At 43.5% G+C, this 21,230-nt stretch overlaps 1 protein-coding gene across 1 annotated transcript in view; it reads left to right on the top strand.

The window, feature by feature from the left end:
- The window catches only part of SMG6 (SMG6 nonsense mediated mRNA decay factor), a 240,583-nt gene that overhangs the window by 217,346 nt on the left and 2,007 nt on the right, over positions 1–21,230 (top strand). Inside the window, exons 15-18 of the mRNA XM_040423570.1 lie at positions 4,160–4,303; positions 9,362–9,509; positions 19,326–19,537; positions 20,701–20,782. Of these exons, the coding sequence (XP_040279504.1) occupies positions 4,160–4,303; positions 9,362–9,509; positions 19,326–19,537; positions 20,701–20,782 (586 nt within the window). The remainder of the gene's footprint in view (positions 1–4,159; positions 4,304–9,361; positions 9,510–19,325; positions 19,538–20,700; positions 20,783–21,230) is intronic.

Genomic DNA, 21,230 nt, shown 5'->3' with positions numbered 1-21,230 from the left:
AGGCGCCATTTTCACTAGATACGCCTCTGCCTGTATATTGGATTATTAGACTCAATTTAGGGAGGTACAGGTTTTCATTAAAGAGAACAAGGTTCCTTTTACACGGACCGATTATCTGACAGAAGCAGCATGAAGCAGACACTCCTGATCACCGCCAGCCGACGGCTGCATTTTCACCTCCACTGTATGGGGACAAGTGAACTATTCAGTGATTGCTTGTCCCCATAGAAAATCATTGTTCCTACGTAGCAGATCGCTGCTTATACACCATGAGCTTCTGCACAGGAACTATGGTTTTATGTGTCTACAGAATGAGACAATCACAAGAGTTGGCTTGTTCATCGGATGATTGCCGACACTTTTTACACATCAGATTATCGGAAATTAGGGTTTATACAAACGCTCTTCCTTGATAATCTATTAAATAATCGGTCTGTGTAAAAGGACCCTTACAGACCTTGTAGAGTGGTAAAAGTATGCAAATTAGCTCTCTTCAAGAAGGAAGAAAATGGGTATTAGCCAAAGTAGGGACACCTCCAAAAAGAAGAGATGCTGATCTGTAGACAGCAGTTTTAAGGGTCATGCCCCTAGTCATTACAAGGCAAGGCAGAAATTCCTGGGTTCTATTGAAGAGATCCAGTGGTGCATGGAGACCTGACTTAAAGGCAACTGGGTAAAAGGTGTGCAAATTTGGTTTCTTACTGGAGGACAACCATCATGAAAATCACTGGAACAGCTAGAGGTCCTCCATATAGAGATTGTCGCTATTCACAATAAAGGGTTCTCTGGGCTGGATCAGCTGATTGGCGGGGGTGCTCGGTGTCAGACCCCCGCCGATCTGATATCGATGACCTATCCTAAGGTTAGGTCATCAATAATAAAAGTCTGAAGAACCCCTTTAACATTTTCAGCTATATTATTGCCAAAAAAAAAAAAATTACCAATAAGTCATACCCTCCCCTCCCCCTCAGTCTGTATCATGTGTGGCAGGAAGTCGCTTTGAGCAAGCAATCCTGTTCTTATGTGATGTCTCCGAGCTCCTGTGTTTGGAAACTATGTGGTCTCCTTTGGTTTTGATAGTATCACTGAATTTCTTGTGATGTCTCGTTCTTACCACTGGTAGTCAGACGTTAACTAACCTTATGATGCAAGCAGGCTAAAAACATTCTCACACTGGAGAATTTTTGTATGGAATTATTTTATCATTTTCTATTGTTCTTATAGGTTCTTTATATAGATAAATAGTTTGAGAACAGGAGAAGGTTTCTAATAATTGCTGTAACCAACTTGGCATTAGAAGAAATGTGCATCACACACAATGAGGTGAATCTGTCCCAGTGTCCAAGACTCAATTTCTAAGGCTCAAGACTCAAATGTGCAAATCCACATGGGGATGGAAAAAAATAGCGTGGAAATCACTGCGCGCTGTCGATTTTCCAATCGGCAGGATCCTGTTTCTGAAATGCTGCAGATTTAAACATAGGCTGAGAACTACTGCGGAAAAGCACTTCTACATCTCGCCTTGGCCTAAAAATGCTACCAAAAATGGATATGGATTTCACAGCTTTGTTACAAAACTGGGGATGCTCCTAACACTTACAATGTTCAGAGGGAGATTAAGTGGGCTTAAGTTATTCGGCTCAATGGTTTGGCACAGAAAACTGTAAGACACACTCTGTGTTACCATGAAGAAGGGGCAATGGCAATGGAGTAAGACATGACTGCAGAATCAGTGTACACAGGGTTTGTCTGTAGTCTGCAACTATGGAGATGCATAGGACTAGCTGTAGACAGAAAACGGTAGATTATACGACTATTTCTTTATTATTTTAGATACATAGTGCCAGAATGACCAAAGAGCAATTGTGCGTGATGTAAACCAAACACGGTGCAATTATTTCTGGACATACAACAGATAAAAAAATGTTCTGTATTGTAAGATTGTATATTTATAGGTGCTAGTAATGAGAGATTGACGGCATGAACGATACCGATTCCTGTATCAAATAGTTTTTGAAAAGTTCTGAAAGAAAGCAACCATAATAACTCTAACCCATCCTTCGTCTCTCCCCCTGTTTGTAATTACTGGTCTCGTCTTCACACACTGGAAATGTCTGGTCATGACTGTTCAGCCAATCACTGGCCTCGGTGATTTGGTAAGTAGGCATTTCCTGCGTGTCGAGACAGGACCGGTAATTGGAAAACAGCGTGGACCTAGTAAGTGCCAGGCGGCCATCTTGCCTGAGCTGTTCTGCTTTATGGCAGCCCCATGGGCCATACACACTATGGACAGGAGGGGACCTCATTGACTTCTATGGGAGAGTCTTCTAGGCATGCTGTGTGACCTGTGCAGAGGTCATTGTAGAAGGAAAAAATAGATAAGCTTTGACAATCGCATATTGTGAATGGTGGATCCGGTCTCATCTATACACACAGGTGATATCATTACAGGCAGGATTAGAATGACAGATAGGCAGGTAACTGCAGTAAAGTGATCTGTACAGACCAAGAAGTGCCGCCTATTATTAGGCTTAGTGGCCAGAGCGAAAACTGCAGGATTTTTATGTTTTTTGTTTAAGCATAGATATTGACATGACAAAATTAAAAATAACATAAAAATTATTTAAAAATATGTTAAACATAAAAGTGATTTAAACAGTAGGTAACATTTTATGTTGACACATTCTCTTTAAGCTCACTTTAAGGCCGTCTGCCACTAATGTTTACCCTCCTGGACAACTCCCTTAAATAGTGCTTGTCTAATTCCCTAGGAGGCCCCCCCTAAAGACTATTTCCTAATAACTAGACCTTATAGCTTTTTCAAGAACAGCCTATGGGTCTGCAGACATCCAATGAAAACCTTGATTTCATGCCTTCATGAAAAAGCAGTGCATTCTCCAGGCAGCATATCATAGAGCAGGAGGAGCTGAGCAGATTGATACATAGTTTTGTGGGAAAACATTCAGCAAAACTTGTAATATATGTATACACGCTTATACAGGGAAAACTAGGAGTCGGTGAGTAGAACTGCTGGTATGACTCCTAAGCCCCCAATGATCATCAATTTAAATTAATAAATTGCACATTTTGCTGATTTATTTCATAAAAAAAACTATATCAATCTGCTCAGCTCCTCCTGCTATAACTTGATGCCTGCAGATTGCACTGCATTCGATGCTGACAGGTTCCCTTTTAATGGATGCAGCAGAAAATGAAAGTGTAGTTCCCTTTAGCTGCTGATTTCTTCGGTTGCAGGCGGCCCTTTAAAGCGTTCAGTGAAACCAATTTCACAAACCTCCCCCCCCCAATGTGCCGGGCCCTTCACAGGTAATATACTTACTCCGCTTCCTGCGCAGCTCCTGGTCCCTGCACCTCTGCTCCTGCTTCTCCCTGTACACGGATGAAAACGTCCCTGTCCCCGCCTGCCATTAGCTGCTAACCCCCCGACACCGGATGTTTTCATTTGTGTACAGGGAGAAGCTGCGGTGCGGGGACCACGAGCGGGGAAAGTATATTACCTGTGAAGGGCCCAGCACATGGGGGGGGGGTCTGTTTGACAAATTGGATAACCCCTTTAAAGGGGTGTTCCCATCACAGACAATTGGGGCATATCGTTAGGATATGCCCCATTGTCTCAGGTGCAGGACCCGCACCTACACCAACAACAGAGCAGAGTAGGTGATGGAGGGTGCACTGCGCATGCAAGCTATTTCCGTTGGCCCTATAGAAATTAATGGGAATGGTGGTTCGCTCCCATTCACTTGTATGGGGAGAGGGCTTGGCGGAAGCCGGACCCCAGGGTCATCCAGCCACCGCTCCACTGTTCCTAACGTAGGTGTGGGTCCCAGAGGTGGGACTCACACCTATCAGACAATGGGGGCATATCCTAGCGCTATGTCCCCATTGTCTGTGATGGGAATACCCCTTTAAATAGTTTTCTTCATCTCTGCCCATACCTGTACACTGTTCTGAAATGAATGTTTCATCGCCTCCTTTGTAGTGTGCATTACTGCATGCCAGTGTTTCGTTCTATGACCAGCGGAAATATTGCCTGCATATGCTGGAAGTTAATCTTTCAGGTAATGCAGAGACTACATTTTATGCAGGTGATGCATTGTAAATCTTACACTAACTGCTCATAAACTTGTTTTTAAACCAGGATGATGTAGTGATTGAAGCGTTTGCTGAAGATTCGGAGCCAGAAAACAGCGGGGCAGAGCATGATTTCCGAGAGCTACGTGCCAAGAAGCACGCCTTGGTGAGGAAAGTGGAGGAACAGAAACGTCGGCAGCAGAAGATTCAGGTAACGGTCATAGCAAGTGCAAGCGTAGAGCTGAAGGATGCGTCCCATAGGCACTGAAGTTAAAGGGCATGTCCATAAGTTATGTTTAGCTGTCAAATATGTTCTTTTTGTGCTATATTTGATCAGTCATTGTGCACACAGCCTAAAGAGCCATATCATTGTCTTTAAAGGGCCAGAGGAGCAGCCGATTATCGGGAAGGATATACTATGAGAACGAGTGATTGCTACTACGTTCGCTCGTCCTCATACAGCCGCACTATTTCTGGGCAGCAGATTGCCGTTTAGACTGCACGATCTGCTGCCCAGAAACTATCATTTGCTTGCCTGCACTAATTACATTTTCGGCTGCACCTTTAGATGGGCAGATTATTGGGAACGAGCGTTCGTAGGAACGTGCGTCAACGGCAATGGGTCCGTGTAAACCCGCCACTAGCATTCATGGAGACACATCAAGGCTAGAATGAAATAAATGAATTGCAAGTTGAATAAATTATTTATTGGTGTGTCCCCTTTGCTTACATGACGTAAATTTCTTTCCTGGGGGGTTCCAATAGTTGACGACATGTGGCCAGGAAGGTAAACAGCAGCGAGAGCCCATTGTCCCTTTTCTCTGTTTGGTGTTTCTCAGTTTCTGGACTGTTATGAAGATCGCCGTCCCTTGGGCTTCCCGGAATACATCATGTTGTATGTTAAATGCCAGCGACCGCATACACTCACCAGATATCAGGGGATAATTACTTTTACAGATGTTCCCTGTTTTTCCCCAAAAGTTATCTGCGGAAGCCTTTTCTTTTGCCTTGCTTTTTAGGCCGGGTTTACATCACAGAAGAACTAAAAAAAAGGATCTATTATTTTCAGCATCCGTTATTTTCATATTGCATCCGTTTTTGTCAAATTAGTCAGAGATCCGTTATTTTTGATGGAAGAAAAAAGACCTTTTCTTCCATCTATTATAATGGATATCAGATGGAAATTGCAAAAACTGTTGCAAAATGAGCAGAACGGATTCTCTAAAGGGTCCATTTTTTTCTTCTGATGGATCAGAAGAACAGAAAACAAAACTGTAATGTCAACTTAGCCTTTTTTGTATTTTTTTTTTTGTTTGCTACCTGTGAAAATGGAACTGAGCCCCCCCCCAATCCCCTCCTAAGCCATAGTGCTCAAGCTGATAGCGGGCTCATTCAGAAATGACTTCCTTTTAGCAGCACACATACATAGGGTGTAATAGAGCAGGGAAACAGACTTTCAGCAGCTGCCTTCCCGGCAGTTCCCGGAGAGAGCAGGCAGTCTTTACATGAATCATTTCTGCTCGTAAAGGGATTAAATAAACAGAAAAATTATATTTTTGCAAATTACTAATAATTCATTTGCTTTAAAGCTGGGTTGTCAGACATTGAAAAGAGTTCTATGGGGGCTAGACAGTGTTTATAAGGGGGGAAAAAACACTCCCCGTCTGTGTCCCAGTTCCAGTACAGCAGCCGAGACAGACCAGAGTGCTGGAATGGGGTGCGATGGGAGGGTGAGTGGGTCCTTTTAATCACTATCCAACTCCCATGTAATTTAATTCCCAATATTAGACAACCCCCTTAAGTGCCTGTATTATAAGCCACCAGTTATTTATTATCCGTGATTATAGTCTGTGTCCAGCCCGAATATTAGTTTTTTTTCCTGGCACATAGTGGGACAAATAAAATAGTTTTTGGATATACCTGAATTCATTATTTCTAAAGTGCCACGTTCTGGTACTGTATGTACTAATCTGCTCAGTGTCCTTTACTTTGAGAAGGTGAAAATATTTTATCTGTGGCAGCGGTTGTACTGCTTCCAGTTCTCCTTTTCTTGTAAATGTGTCTTAGGAAGGTGCTCATTACATATGATCCTGTATTTAACCAAGTGCTTATGGTTTCCGGTACTCTGCCATCCCCTTATGTCTCGTATACGGGTTGCACTGTTCTTGATTTTAAAAAGTAAATGCTACACTTTTAAAGCATACCGATCCCTAGAATATTTCTCATGTAAATCAGCAGTGCCTGTAAATACATAAAGCTTTGCACCATATATTATTATGGAAAAGTAACCTCCTCCTCACCTACCATCATCTGTTTGTAGCTTCTCTTTCCACCTGCTGTAAATGTTCAGATCCCCCCTCCTCAATCCCCCCACTAGAAGGCAGAGAGGAGGGAGATGCAGCTGCAGAATCTTGCCCAGCGTTTCAGTGCGAGCGGCAGCAGGTGATTGGCTCAGAACACAGAGCGCAGCTCTCACATCATACCGGGAAGAGACTGCCCGTTCCACAACCGTGGACGAGAAAAAGGCGCAAAGCATCCAGGTTATGCACCTGCAAATGTACAATGTGTATAATCTAATAAACTAGGTTAAAGGGATCGTATCAAGTTTACAGACTATCCCCTTAACTGCTCTCTTGTGGGTCCGACCGCTGGGACCTCCACCAGTTCCGATAATGGAGTCCCAGTCCCCCGATCTGTTCACGTGCCCTGCTGCTTCATTCTTTTTTTTATGGGACCGCTGTAAATAGCAGAGTACAGAACTCGCTTATTTCCAGTGATCCCATACAGGATAAATAGAGCGGTAAGACACAGGATCGATGTGGAATAGATCGGTGGAACAGGTCCAGCCCCCCCAACTTCTTAGGATCATTGGGGGTCCCAGCAGTCGGGGGTCCCACCATTCAGTTAGTTATCCCTTATCCCGTGGATGTTGGATAACTTGCAAACTCAGCACAACCCCTTTAATGCAGGTGCAGTGACAACACCCTAGATGAGCAGATATGCTGACTCTGTAATTGTCTTGTTTTCCAGTTGAAGAAGATGATCAATGATTATTTTTACATGCACATTACTGAAACGAATTCCAAAGTTTGTAAATCAGCTCCATCAGTCACACATGCTTGAACTTTTTTCTTGGCTGCAAGTGCTGAATGCTATGATGGTAACCTATAGGTCATCATCACCGAGAGAAATGCAACAGTGAAATATTTCTCATCATGGCACATGTCGATACATTGATCTCAGCCCCTGTCAACGTTCATTGTTTGGCTGGACTTAGATTGTAAAATTACACAGTATGTTCCTTCCAGATGAGCTTAAAACTGATACCAAAGGGGAAACGATATTTGTTCCTCATCTTCCTGCCCCCACCTCTGCTAGTGCCCAGGGCCCTTTTCTTTTTCTTTTTTTTTCCATAATTCTTCATTTTGTAGCCTTGAATCCTTGCCAGGCACATCTGTCTCACCATATGCTTGGACCCTGCAATCTGTGCCGAGCGACTTGTAATACAGCTCCGGTAAAAGCCCTTCTGGGACACAACACACATGTGTACCCTTCAGCAATTGGCGAGCTGCCCAGAACCAGCCTGGTTGCTCCTCACCTTTCATACACCTAATTGAAATACAGTAAGATCTTTGGAGATTCTGTCAATCTACCCTGATACGCCAGCCTCTGGCTATAGTAAATTAGCGGTTGGGCATGTTTTGATGAGCCGCACTGAATGCCCTTGGGCATGGCATGGACACGCCATAACTAAGAAATATGGATCTATAAAAGTCTTCTGCTTTGACGCCACAAACCTGTCTGGTATGACATGCGGATCAGCTATTTTGAATTAATGTGACTTTTGGATGTTTATGCGTGTTAAGTAGCTTCTTCCTTTTATGAGACCCTGTGTACTGGGAAGAGGCAGAGATGCGGCGCTGTCATTTACAGCGCAGCACAAGCAGACGGTAGCACAGGATACTGTATCCTTCTGAACCTGTGGAGTAGGAAGTCCTGGGTTATTTATAACACAATACCCTGCAGGAGGAGAAATGCCACAGACTTCCCGACTGCCCTGCTACCCTGTGACTGCTTTGCTTCCCTTTACCACCCGCCGTCCAAGCTCCGTTCATATTGCTCCCTGTTCTTGGCTCGATATGATGTGACCTCGTTGCCGGCCAGTGCATCCTGCAGAGGGGACGTGCAGACTGTCACAGACTGTTCAAAGACGCCCCAGAGCTGTAACTTGCAGTAGTGGAAAGGGTTGGGATATGTGGCCACCACCACCCTTGATTTTTAGATAATATTATATTTCTTACAAGTTATGTAGCAAAAAAAATAACTGATATTTGCATATCGCTTATACTGAAAAATATGCCAGTAATTGACCACAGAAGCCTAACTTTTATTCAGATTCCCCCCTCCCCATAATATTAATGTACACATATGGGAAAACACTTTTAGGATGTGTTCTCGTACACTTTGTCTGCTAAGAACCCCCTTGGTCAATGCTGAGAATTCAGATGAGGCATTCAAATGTTACACCCTCTACAATTGTTCCAGTAAAGCAGCCCCTTAAACGAGCAGCATTTTTAAAAAAAATGTTTTATATAGCATCAACATATTACGCCGCACTGTGCACAGATTGTCATTGCTTATTGTCCCGATTGAGGCTCACAGTCTGAATGCCAAATGTACCTATCCGATTCCCTGGTGAAAACTCACATAAACATGGGAAGAACATACAGATGTTGCCCTTGGAATTGAACCCAGGACCCCAGCGTTACAAGCCAGCAGTGCTAATCACTGAGCCACTGTGTTGGTAATGTCAATTATTTTATCCTCCATATTAGGCCTCATGCACACAGCCGTTGTGCGGCCGTTCCGTGCATTGGGGACCGCAATTGCAGTCCCCTATGCACGGTCAACATCCGTGCAGCGGGCCGGACCCATTCAACTTGAATGGGTCCGTGGTCTGTCCGCACCGCAAAAAAATATGACATGTCATATTTATTTGCGGTGCGCAACAACGGAAAGAAACACAGCGGAAGCACTTTGTAGTGCTTCCGGTGTTCCGTTCCGCATCTCTGGAATTGCGGACCCATTCAAGTGAATGGGTCCGCATCCATGATGCGGGGTGCACACGGCTGACGGCCGTGTGCATGAGGCCTTAGAAGGTTTTTCCTAGCTTCAAAGACTTTATGAAGTGTTTTCTCATAATACAGTATGACTTAAGGGTTTTCGTCCTCCTAGATGGTTATTAATGGAAAAATCACTGTCATTGTAGGCTGTCCTGGATGGAAAGACGAGAGCGCTGGAGCTGGCAATCTGTCCCTTATTTCTGGTTCCTGACACAAATGGGTTTATCAATCACCTCCCTGGTCTGCAGCAGCTTCTGTCATGTCAGATCTATATCCTAGTTATTCCTCTTATAGGTAAGTTCCCTCACAATACAGTAGGTATCTTCTTAATGCTGTGACTGTGTACACGGGTATAGAAGTATGGTCCTACTAACTATTTAGAATATATGGGTATAGACGTATGATCCTATTGACCATCTCAGACTTTCAGTGGACCCTTTCGAGTTTCTTAAATTGACTGTAGATGTTTCTGTCACACCTGCTTCTCAGGAACCTTTGATCATTTTACACTGGTCCCTCAAGATACATTATTAATTGGTTTCAGGACGACCATTGTATGTTGAAACCATTGTAAGTTGAGTAATCTGTTCCAAAGCCCCAAAATGTCATCCAAGATGAGAGAAAATGAAGATTTTAAGAAAAATAAGCAGATAACGAAGACAGATAAAACAAGTCCTTAAATATAATAGTCAGGAATAGCAACTAATACATCTATTTTACCAGAGAAGTGACCTTAATTGGTTGGATCTAAGTCTGAGACATTGTATGTTCAGTCTGGTTTCAACTTACGATGGGTCAGAAAAGACCATTGTATGTGGAAAATATTGTATCCTGAGGCCATTGTATCTTGAGGGATCACTGTATTTGGTACCAATCAATCAGATTCCATTATTTTACATTATATTCCATTTTAAATAAAAGAACACGGAGAAGAGTGCATCCATTTTTTATGAAAATTAATTTGGAATAGGTCTCTACCTCTTGGTAATGTTTAAAGGGGTTTTCCTGCCTCAGAGCCAACAACTCCAGTGCTCTTAAAGTGTGCCCCATAAAAATAATTTTTTTTTTTTAAAAAAGCCACTCACTGGTCCGCAGTCCTGCTGTGCCCTTTGCCACTGCCTCATTTCCAGTCCAGGCCTCAGTGGTCACATCTCTTTAAACGATACTTCTCAAACAGTACAGCTGAGCACAGAACCAGAGCACCAATGACAAGCGAGTTTGTCCCTGCAACCTTCCTAGCAGTGTCAAAATGGGGTTCCCAGTCTCGGAGAACCCCTTTAAAGAGAATCTATCACCAGGTACCTCCCTATCCAACTATTTGCATAGGCACATAACAGTGGTTCACAATTAGGGTGTCTTCCTCACTGCTTTGCTACTGTGTGACCCTGTCAATCAATGCAGCAAGGGAAGGGCTCTAGCCACAGAAATGAGTGGAGGTTGTGTGCGACAAGAGCAGTGTTGATGCACCCATTACACCAAACGCCTAATTTGCATATTAGGAAATAGTATAACTTTGGAACAGGGCCTTGGATCAACAAAAAGAAAAACTGTGTTTTAATCAGGTGAACCACAGCTATGGGCTGCTACTCTGTCCCTTCCCCATGCTGTACATTGTAGACCTACTTGTTCAGGTTGACTGCTGTTTATAAATGAATCCTCATCCTAAGGGCTTATGCACATGATAGTTGCCTGTTTTGCGGTCCGCAAATTGCACAACCACAAAACATGGATACCGGCTGTGTGCATTCTACATTTTGCGGAACAGAACATCCGCCCCATAATAGAACAGTCCTATCGTTGTCTATAATGCGTACGATAATAGGACATGTTCTATTTTTTTTCGGAACAGCCATGCGAACTTACGGACACGGAATGCACACAGAGTAGATTCCGTTTTTTATGTGGCCCCATTGAAGTAAATGTATCCGCATACAGGGTGCAAAGAAAAAGTCACTGACACTGAAAAAAATAATACGTTCGTGTGCATGAGCCCTAAGAAAGTCAGTAGTGATGTCCACAGTCAGAACTGATTTCTATTGCATAAAGGTTTGAATGATCATACAGTATATAAATACTATAAATAAAATACACACACACTCCTTAACATTGAAATTGCAAGACCCAGAAGGACAAGCCGTAGTGTTATGCAAATCAAGAATGTAGCAAGTGTTGCTAAGATGCGCAAATTATTAATAAAAAATTAGCACCTAGCTCCAATCTGTGGCATGTGGGAGGGGCATAAAAGCCAGATCAAACCGTGTACAATGCCTCCTGTTTGTCGACGTACCAGTTACTGCAAACTAAGAGGGACAGAATCCTTGAACTGAGAGACCTTAGTTTATCACTCTGGCAGATCGCTATGTGCCTAGGCCAAGATGTCAGCATTGTTCAGTATTGCATGTCCCAGTGGTTGTGAGAACAACAACAAACTGAAATTACAGCAAGATGTGCACATAGGCGAACCTCTGGACGGATGGATCATCTGTTTAGTATGTAAAGATCCACTCTGTACTGCAAATGAAATTGGACATCACGTCCCAAGCCTAGGGCGGCAAACAGTGTTTGCACAACATTGGACTATGAGCCAGATGACCAGCTACAGGATTTCCATTGATCTTACGCCACCACTCTCAAAGGCTATCATGATGTGCAGCAAGACCACAATGGAGGCTGGACTGGAAGTTTATAGCATTGAATCCAACTTTTGTCTCGGACACAATGATAGCCGAAGATTAGTCTCAAGACCATGTCGGAAATGCCATGAAGAGATGTTCACAAGGGAACGTCACATTGGTCCTAATCCCAGGATTATGATGTGAGATGGCATATTTGCTAGCTGGACCCCTCTAGTTTTCATTTCAGGTACACTAACAGCTTGGCCTTACATTGATTTGATTGTGGAACCAGTTGTACGGCCATGTCTTCAAAGTGTCCCAGGAGCTGTTTTTCAACAGGACAAAGCCAGGCTGCATGTTTCTTACGCTACTATAAGCAGCCTGCTTGGCCTAAATGGTAACACATTGAGAACAAAAAGTTCAATCTTTGTTTCATCAGACCAGAGGATCTTCTCTCACAGTCTGAGAGTCACTTAGGTGCTTTTGTGCAAACTCCAGGCAGGCCTTAATGATAAGAGGCTTCTTTCTGGCCACTCTCTCATATAGCCCAAATTGGTGGAGTGCTGCAGTGATAGTTGACCCTCTGGAAATTTCTCCTGCAGAATCTTTAGAGCTCACCCAGAGTGACTTCTGGGTTCTTGGTCACCTCTCTTACCAAGGCCCTTAGTTTAGTGGGGAGGGCAGCTCTAGGTAGAATCCTAGTTGTTCCAAACATCTTGCCACTGTGCTCTTGGTAACTTTCAGTGCAGCAGAATTTTTTTTGTACCCTTCTCTAGATCTGTGCCTCCACATAGTTATGTCTCCAAGCTCTTCAGGCAGTTTTTTCCCCCTCATGGCTTGGTTTTTGCTCTGATATGCGTTGTCAGCTGTGAGACCTTCTATAGACAGGGTCGTGTCTCTCTCCAAATCATGTCCAGTGAACTGAATTTACCACAGGTGGACTCCAGTCTAACTGTAAAAACATCTCAAAGATGATCAAGAGAAATGGGAGGCCCCCAGACCTAAATTTGTAGTGTCATAGCAAAGGGTCTAAATACACACTGAATTGAATACAAAATGTGAAGTGAACGAACAAAAGAGAAATTTAAACCAAATCAGTATCTGGTATGACCACCCTTTGCCTTCAAAACCGCATCAGTTTTTCTATGTACACTTGCACACAGTTTTTGAAGGAACTCTGCAGAGAGGTTGTTCCAAACATCTTTGATGACTAACTACACATCACATCTTTTGTGGATGTAGGTTTGCTCAAATATTTCTGTCTTCCCAAGTAAACCCAGACAGCCTAAATGATGTTGAGATCAGGGCTCTGAGGGTCCATACTCCATAGATTCCAGGACTCCTTCTTTTATAGGCTGAAGATAGTTCTTAATGACATTTTCTGTATGTTTGGGGTCATTGTTTGGCTGCAGAATAAATTTGGAGTCAATAGTATTGCATGATGGATACGTATCTGCATGTCTTTCTCACCTTTTGAGGACACCTTTAATACAGGCCGTATCCCCAACGCCATTTCTGCCCTAAACGCACCCAACGCCATCTTCTGCCCTAAATTTTTAGAAAATGGAGTTGGATATTTGGTCAGGATGAATGGTGTCCTCAATGCTGAGAAATACAGGCAGATACTTATGCATCATGCAGCACCATTAAGGGGGCTTCTGGCTTCACATTTATTCTGCAGCAGGACAACGACCCCAAAAAAGAACATAGTCCTGGAAGTGATGATATGGCCCCCACAGAGCTTTGATCTCAATATCATTGAGTCTTTCTGGGATTACATGAAAAGACAGAAGTATTTGGCAAGATTATTATTATTATTATTATTATTATTATTATTATTTGGGCAAGACATTTAGAACAACCTCCATGCATAGTTCCTTGAAAAAATTGTCTGCAAGTGTATCTAAAATAATTGATGCTATTTTAAAGGCAAACGGTGGTCACACCAAATATTGATTTGATTTAGATTTCTTTTTGTTCACTCACTTAGCTTATTTTATCAGTTAACAAAATGCAAACACCTATATTTTTGAAAGCATTCTTACGTTGCAGCATGTTTTCCACACCTGCCTAAAACGTTGGCCGTGTTTAGGTGGATGGATGAGTAAATTGGGAGTTGATCTAGTAGATTACCATACTATACTGCACTTGGAACATATTGGTTATAGATAGCCATGCACAGAGAGGTACAAAGTTGCTTTTATAGAACATTTGAGATAATCATGTAACTGTAAGATAGCTTATGGAAATGATTATTTCTCCCACCATCTTCATGTTATGCGTAGATTGCATTATTGTAGCGGGCGTGACTTAGTGTGGCACTTTCTGTCTCTGCAGCACCTCGGTGTGTTAATGTGGCATGAGTACTAGTGTCCTGCGTATTCCGGCCACTCGCTCTCAGCTGCCTTGTGCTTGACAGCACTCTGGCTGTGGTGTGCTATACTGTGCAACTCTTCGGCTGGACTTGGTACAGAGTCGCACAGCTGAGGGAGCAGCTGCTGGAACACACGTCCCTGTCACAGCCTTTTCTCCATATAAAGCCAGCAGTGCAATCTCTGACTGGTTCCAGTTATTGCTAAACACTCGCCCCTGGCACAAGTACTGGTGTTACTGGGTGGTCTGGCCAGCTCCCTGGATTTGGAAGTTCTTTCCCTGACCGAGAGAGAGAGCCCCGTGGCGTATCTGGTGTATTTGGGTGGGTTTAATAAGAAGTCGATTGCGCTTTCTTCCCTTTGGGGAAATGAGCATGCTTTATAAGCTCCTTCCTGTCACACGAATACCACTGTGTCCATCTGTGTGTAAGCCGCCTACAAAAATCCTCGTCTGTCTGTCTGTCTAGCCTAACCCTGCAAGGGTTGCATAAGAACGCAGTGAAGTGCACGTATTGAAGAGGATTGTTATCGAATTGAAAATGAGATAATCTTGTGAAGGTGTAAACTGTGATTTGTAGCTCTACAGTAGTGCAAGATCCAAGGATGATTTAGATGTATTCATATTAAAGGCTTTCTGCTGAATTGACCGGAGCGTTAAACATCTATATGTAGTATTAGCATTTTGCTAATGGCCATGGCATTGATTGACTGCTAAGCTGCTTCATGCCAGTTTAGCTTTTCATGCCAGTCTGGTTGTATGGATATACTGCCTAACAGCCAGTGTCCTTTTTTCATTGAGGTTTTCAAACAATACATTCAAAAACAGTCTATCTTAGTTAACCTAGGTCTTCAGCCCAAGGTATAATTGTCACTTAGTTGGTGTGTCTTTCTGTCTACCTAATTGTAACCATATTTTTATCCTCTATTTTAAAAACATAAATTCAAAAGACCACCTTCATTGATTTTCCATCAGACCTCAGAGTAGACCACCAGATCAGACCCCCCAACCTCCTTTAGCCTCAGATCAGATCCTGCCAACCTCCATCAGCCTCAGATCATTTCCCCATCAGCCTCAGATCGTACCCCATCAGACCTCAGATCAGACGTTGAAAAAAAAAACTAAACTTGCCTCGCTTGCTCTGGACGGAACTGCAAGTCCAAGACTGGCCACACCACTTTTTCCAGCCCACACTGCACTGTGGCCTGTGATCATAGTGTGTGCCTACGTGTACTAGGTCTTGATGCTGTGCATAGTCAGGACCCAGAAGAAGACTAGGGAGGGTGAGTACAGCCAGTGCAGTGCTGCCCATGCCTCCCGCATACTGATGACCGGTTCCATTAGCATTTGAATTATAAGACACACTTTTGGGGGGAAATATAATCAGCGTGTGTGCCAAAAAATCTGCCTAATATTTATATACAATAATCTGCCTAATACTGATGAAGCTGTCATCCAAGCAGCCAATCATTAAAGGGATATTCCAGGAAAATTGAAATTGATAGCCTGTCGCCAGGATAAGCAATCAATATCAGATTAGTAGGGGTCCAATACAGCTCACCTCTGCTGATCAGCTGTTTAGTTGTTGCTCCCACACTGGAAGTAGGGGAAGGAACTCCACACACCCGGCAATTTTTTAAAAGGTAACTAAATCTTTAAAAAACAGAGGCAGGCGTGCTGCTGTTAGCTCTCTTCCCCTTCAGCTTGCCTGGGCTCTGCTTCAAGCATGTTGAGTTATTGACCCCATATACTTTCAATGGATCTATACACCAAGCCCTCAAAAAAAGCTGATGAAAGCCGAAGGAGCTGAGCACTTCGAGTAGCACTTCTGCCCCTTCGTGTTTTTTTTTACAAACCTTTAGTTACACATTAAAGGGAAATTTCCTTGCCTATCATCTTAAGCTACAGGCACACACAGTGGCAGGTGGCACTGCCCATTGTGACACTGATGACTGCTACAGTACCATGAGGTGTAATCTTGTGCCGCACACAGTCAGGTCGGGCTGCTGAGAAGGAGGAGGAGCTGGGGGCCGGCAATTGCGGCGGGGCGGTGCAGTCACTGTAGTCCGGCCCCGCCGCTACAGTGCTGCACTATACAAATATAAAATGTCTCATTCAATTAAAAGTGATTACACATGCCCCCCACTCCTAATACTACCGTACATCCTAACAGCTTCTGTAGAATGCAGGCCGGGCGGGCGGCAGCGTAACTCCCTGATGTCACGTGCCTGCGCCGCCTACTTTATGAATGAAGCAGGCGGCGCAGGCAAGTGACGTCAGTGAGTGACGCGCCAGCCGCCCGACCCGCCTGCCTGGGTTGCACAGAAGCTGTTAGGATGTACGGTAATATTAGGAGTGATGGGGCATGTTTAATCACTTTTAATTGAATGAGACATTTTAGATTTGTATACTGCAGCACTGGAGCGGCGGGGGGGGGGGGGGATCTGTGGATGACAGTTTTATGGGGTGGGGGTCTGTGGATGGCACATATATAACAGTGCCACCCACAGATCCCCCCCCTGTAACAGTGCCATCCACAGATCCCCCCTCCCCGTCACAGTACCATCCACAGATCCCCCCATAACAGTGTCAGCCACAGATCCCCCCCCCCCCATAACAGTGTTAGCCACAGATCCCCCCCCATAACAGTGTCAGCCACAGATCCCCCCCCCCTAACAGTGCGTCATCCACAGATCCCCCCCCCCCCATAACAGTGTGTCCTCCACAGATCCCCCAAAACAGTGTCCTTCACAGATCCCTAGTAACAGTGCCATCCACAGACCACCATTAGTTCCAAACCCACCAAAAGCACACCTTTTGGTTAAAAATATATTTTTTCTTATTTTCCTCCCCAAAAACCTAGGTGCGTCTTATGGGCGAAAAATACAGTATTTTACAATTTTAGACTCTGGCGCGTTATTCATAGAACATCTTTTTAAGGAATATTAGGGGTTATTTACGACGGGCACTATTGCAGAAAAAAGTTGCAAGACCACATTTTGAGACTTTTTAAGTGCCATGCAACAATATTTTTTTTGCACTGGCGTTTTTGTGCTATGCTTGCCACTTGGGGGAGGATGGGACATCAGGCCCACACATTAACTATCTTTTACATCAATAAACAGACATAAAAGTGGTGCACCTAATTTATGTCGAGCTATCTGCTTCATCATAAATTAGGTGCTTTCTCCACCAGTGCAGAGGGGAAACAAAGACTGGCATAAAACGCTGGTCTTTGTGAATGACCCCCACTGTCATTAGGTGAAGATCATCATCATATGGTTGTTTGTTTTACTAGACAGGTGCTGACAAGTGCACCCTCTAGGTAACATGAGCATAGTTTAGTAATTACATACTATCATTGCATATAAAGTGCCATGGATGCAGCCACATGGTTCCATTCAGCCAGTCAACCAAATGGGACACTCGACTTACAAAGAAGGTGCACGTTCATTCTGCATTATAAACTGGAGTGTGAGCAGCCACTCAGCGGGTGCTTGCTTATATTTCTTAGAGCATCTCTTGCATGCCCTGTGTTAAAGGGGTTTGTACTGGTGACATACTCCCTTTAAACTAAGGGTCTATATATTTTTCATAACATAATAAATTATATATATTATGTATATTGGGCAAACCAACATCTTTCTGTGCAGCCCTCTGCAGAACAGGCAGTCAAAGTTCAGATTATTAAATGTCTGTTTTTAAGCATGCTGCCGTAAATCAGAGTGACATATATTTACTCCTATTAATCTGATCTCTGAGATACTCCTTTGATGTAGTAGTAGCAGCAGTAACAGGTAGGCTTAGGCGAGTTCATTCACACCTACTGGATTTAACACCGATTTAACATCAAAATTCAACCCTTAAAATGCCTCCCCATAAGCCTGGGCCCCTCACACAGGTTGTACTTGCCCGGCACCCGCGTCGCTTCTGACTCCCACCGCATCTCCCCGTCGCATGGATGAAAACAGCCAATAGCAGGCCACGACGGGAATGGGTTGGATAACCCCTTTAGGGTCCATTCACACGTCCGTTTTTTCATTCCTGATCTGTTCCGTTTTTTGCGGAACAGATCTGGACCCATTCATTTTCAATGGGTCCTGGAAAAAATCGGACAGCACAATGTGTGCTGTCCGTTTCCGTTGTTCCGTTCCGCATGTCCGTTTAAATATAAAACATGTCCTATTCGGATCCTGGTACAATACAAAGTCAATGGATCCGCAAAAAACGGAAGACATTCGGATGTCATTACGTATGTCATCCGTTTTATGCGGATTCCGTTCCTGGAAATTACATTTTAATTTTTAAATTTTTTTTTCAAAGAAATCCAAACAAATTTATTTGCTTATTGAAATTTATACATGTTTCAGTTTTTTGCGGATCCGCAAAAAACGGATGACATACGGAAACATTTTCAGGAACAACGGATCCGCAAAAAACAGACCGAAAATCGGAGTGCCAGCAGCTCGCTAATAGACCTGGCCCCCTATGATCATGACAGCTGGGATCGGAGCAGGAAACAGCATTGCCTCTTTCTGTTCTATAGACACAGCGCTCATTGAGCATTGTGTATGCAGCGCTAGGGTAGGCAGGGATGGTAAGAATCATGCAGTTGCATGATTAGTGTGCGGCTGCAGTCTATGCAAAGACTTATTTTTAATTCCCTCCATTTCTTTGGATATTGGACTGACCACCACCCTAGAAAACCATTTTGCTCTGCACCTTTTTGGGAGGTCTCCTGAGGTTTTTCAGTTTATTATTAACTTGGTGAAAAGGCAAAATTTGCTCATCATGACCCTAGTTCTGAACAGATATTCTACGCAGTCCTGGTCATAGACAAATAATTTTGCTAATAATGAGAGTAACAAGCATTGATGTCAGTGTTCACATTATTTTCCCTCTAGTGGAGGTTTGTTCTAATTGAAACTCTTTATCAGAGATCATCATTATGTTTTTGACAGAGCAAAGATGTTTGTTTTTTTTTTTTGTTTTTTTTTTTATGTGGAAGCATCCTTGCCATAGCAAACCAATTTCTCTCTGTTTGACAAAGAGAAGATTTCAGTAATGTATTAATAGGATGTCTGTGCCCTCATTTCCCAAAAATGTGTGCTTTCCTATCTTGTAGTTATTCATGAGCTGGACGGCCTTGCAAAGGGACAAGATGTTGATCAGCGCAGCGCTGTACAGGCTAGATCTCTTCAGGAGAAGGCCAAGAAGGCCATTCAGTTTCTAGAACATGGATTTGAAGCTCGAGACCCCTTTCTCCGAGCACTTACAAGCCGCGGCAATGAGTTGGAATCTATTGCCTTCCGAAGCGAGGATATTTCTGGACAGAAGGTACCTTCATTCTCCCTGTTTTTCAGTGCTATTTGACTAATTTTCAACTGTCCCTTCTGGCCTATGTACAGGTTAGGTTCACTAGGGCATTTGCTTTGTATCCTGTTGCACTGTGTGTGAAATTCATAGTAATAGAGATATAGAGATTCATGATTTTTGAAGTCAATGGACACCATTTGTATTGATGTATTTTTTCCTAATCCTATGTATTTTGTGATTTTAAAATGGCATGTATATACCCTTCATAGGAGGCTGCAGAATGCCGTGCACAGTGAAATCCGCAGTTTGACATGTTCAGGTGTCTAAAGTTAAATTTTGATTTGGTCAAAAATCATCATAGAAGATTGTTCAGGAGAGAAGAGAGGGAGCCTTAGAGTCTGATGGACTTCACTGTGAACGGTATACTGCAGCTTGCTATGTAATGTATATACACCTACCAGTTGCAGAAGTCAAACTCGGCAACATTTTTAATTAAGCTCAATTATAAGATGCAGCAGACTATAAGACACATCTAGGATTGGGAGGAGAAAAATAAGAAAAAAAATATTTTTCATCAAACCTAAGATCAGACCTCAGATCAGACCCCCAAATCAGACCTCAGATAAGACTCCCAAGCACCATCAGCCTCAGATCAAACCCTCAGATCCCCAAACTTCATCAGCCTCAGAATAAACCCCCAAGCTCCAACAGCTTCAGATCAGACCCCCACCGCCATTTTTTTTATCAGCCCCAGATCAGGCGTAAAAAAAAAAAAAGAGCACTTACCTCCCTGCTCTTCTTCTGGCCTGTGCTGCACTGTGACCTGATGTCACACATTGTCAGGTCATACAGCGCCTGCGTGCACTACGTCCTGATGCTGTATGCAGTCAGGACACAGTGCAGAGCACAGCCTAGAAGATGACCAGGGAGGGTGAGTAGAGCCAGCGCAGTACTTCCCTTTCCCGCGCCTCCTGCATACTGATGACATTCAGACGATAAGACACACTGCCATTTTCCTCTCACTTTTGGGGGAAGAAAAGTATGTCTTATAGTCCTAAAAATACTGTATACGATTCATTAAATAAAGCCAATGCAAAGTTGTCCATGACCTTTCAGTGCCTTGGGGTGGAATCATCTAGTGATCATCGAGGTCCACACATTGATATTGTTGTTTGGTGTCTTAGGGAAACAACGATGACTTGATCCTGTCATGCTGTCTTCATTACTGCAAGGACAATGCTAAGGACTTCATGCCGTCAAATAAAGGTAAAGCTCCGTCTTTGGTCTTGGCTCACTAACCTTAGAAGTGCTTTCTTCATTTTTGGACTCCCACAATATACTAGCGTAAACACCTTAAGTCATGCCACTTCCTCTCATACCTCCATCCCTATCCTGTTGTGGCAGATTAAAGTGACATCATGAGCTGCCCAAGCCCATCTGTCATAGGATTAACCTGCCACAGCTGTCTATGTTGTTTACAAAGACAGATCCTGGCCTAGTACTGACAACTGCAGGCCTCTGGTTTTTAACACTGAGGATGGTTACCAGTGTCACAGTGACAAGCTTCCCCCCTCCCTACAATTCTCCTCCGCTCCCACGTTCTTCCTCCTGTGAGAACTTGCTCCTAAGCTGTTGCACATTTCCTTTTGGCTATCATTTTTCCTCCTCTCACCAGCATCAGTTTTTGTACCTTATTACCCTCCGCTCACTTTTC

The sequence above is a fragment of the Bufo bufo genome, chromosome 3, assembly GCF_905171765.1.
Source record: "Bufo bufo chromosome 3, aBufBuf1.1, whole genome shotgun sequence".
NCBI lineage: Eukaryota > Metazoa > Chordata > Amphibia > Anura > Bufonidae > Bufo > Bufo bufo.
The sequence above is the reverse complement of the archived record's forward strand: the minus strand, read 5'-3'. Positions and strand labels throughout refer to the sequence as shown.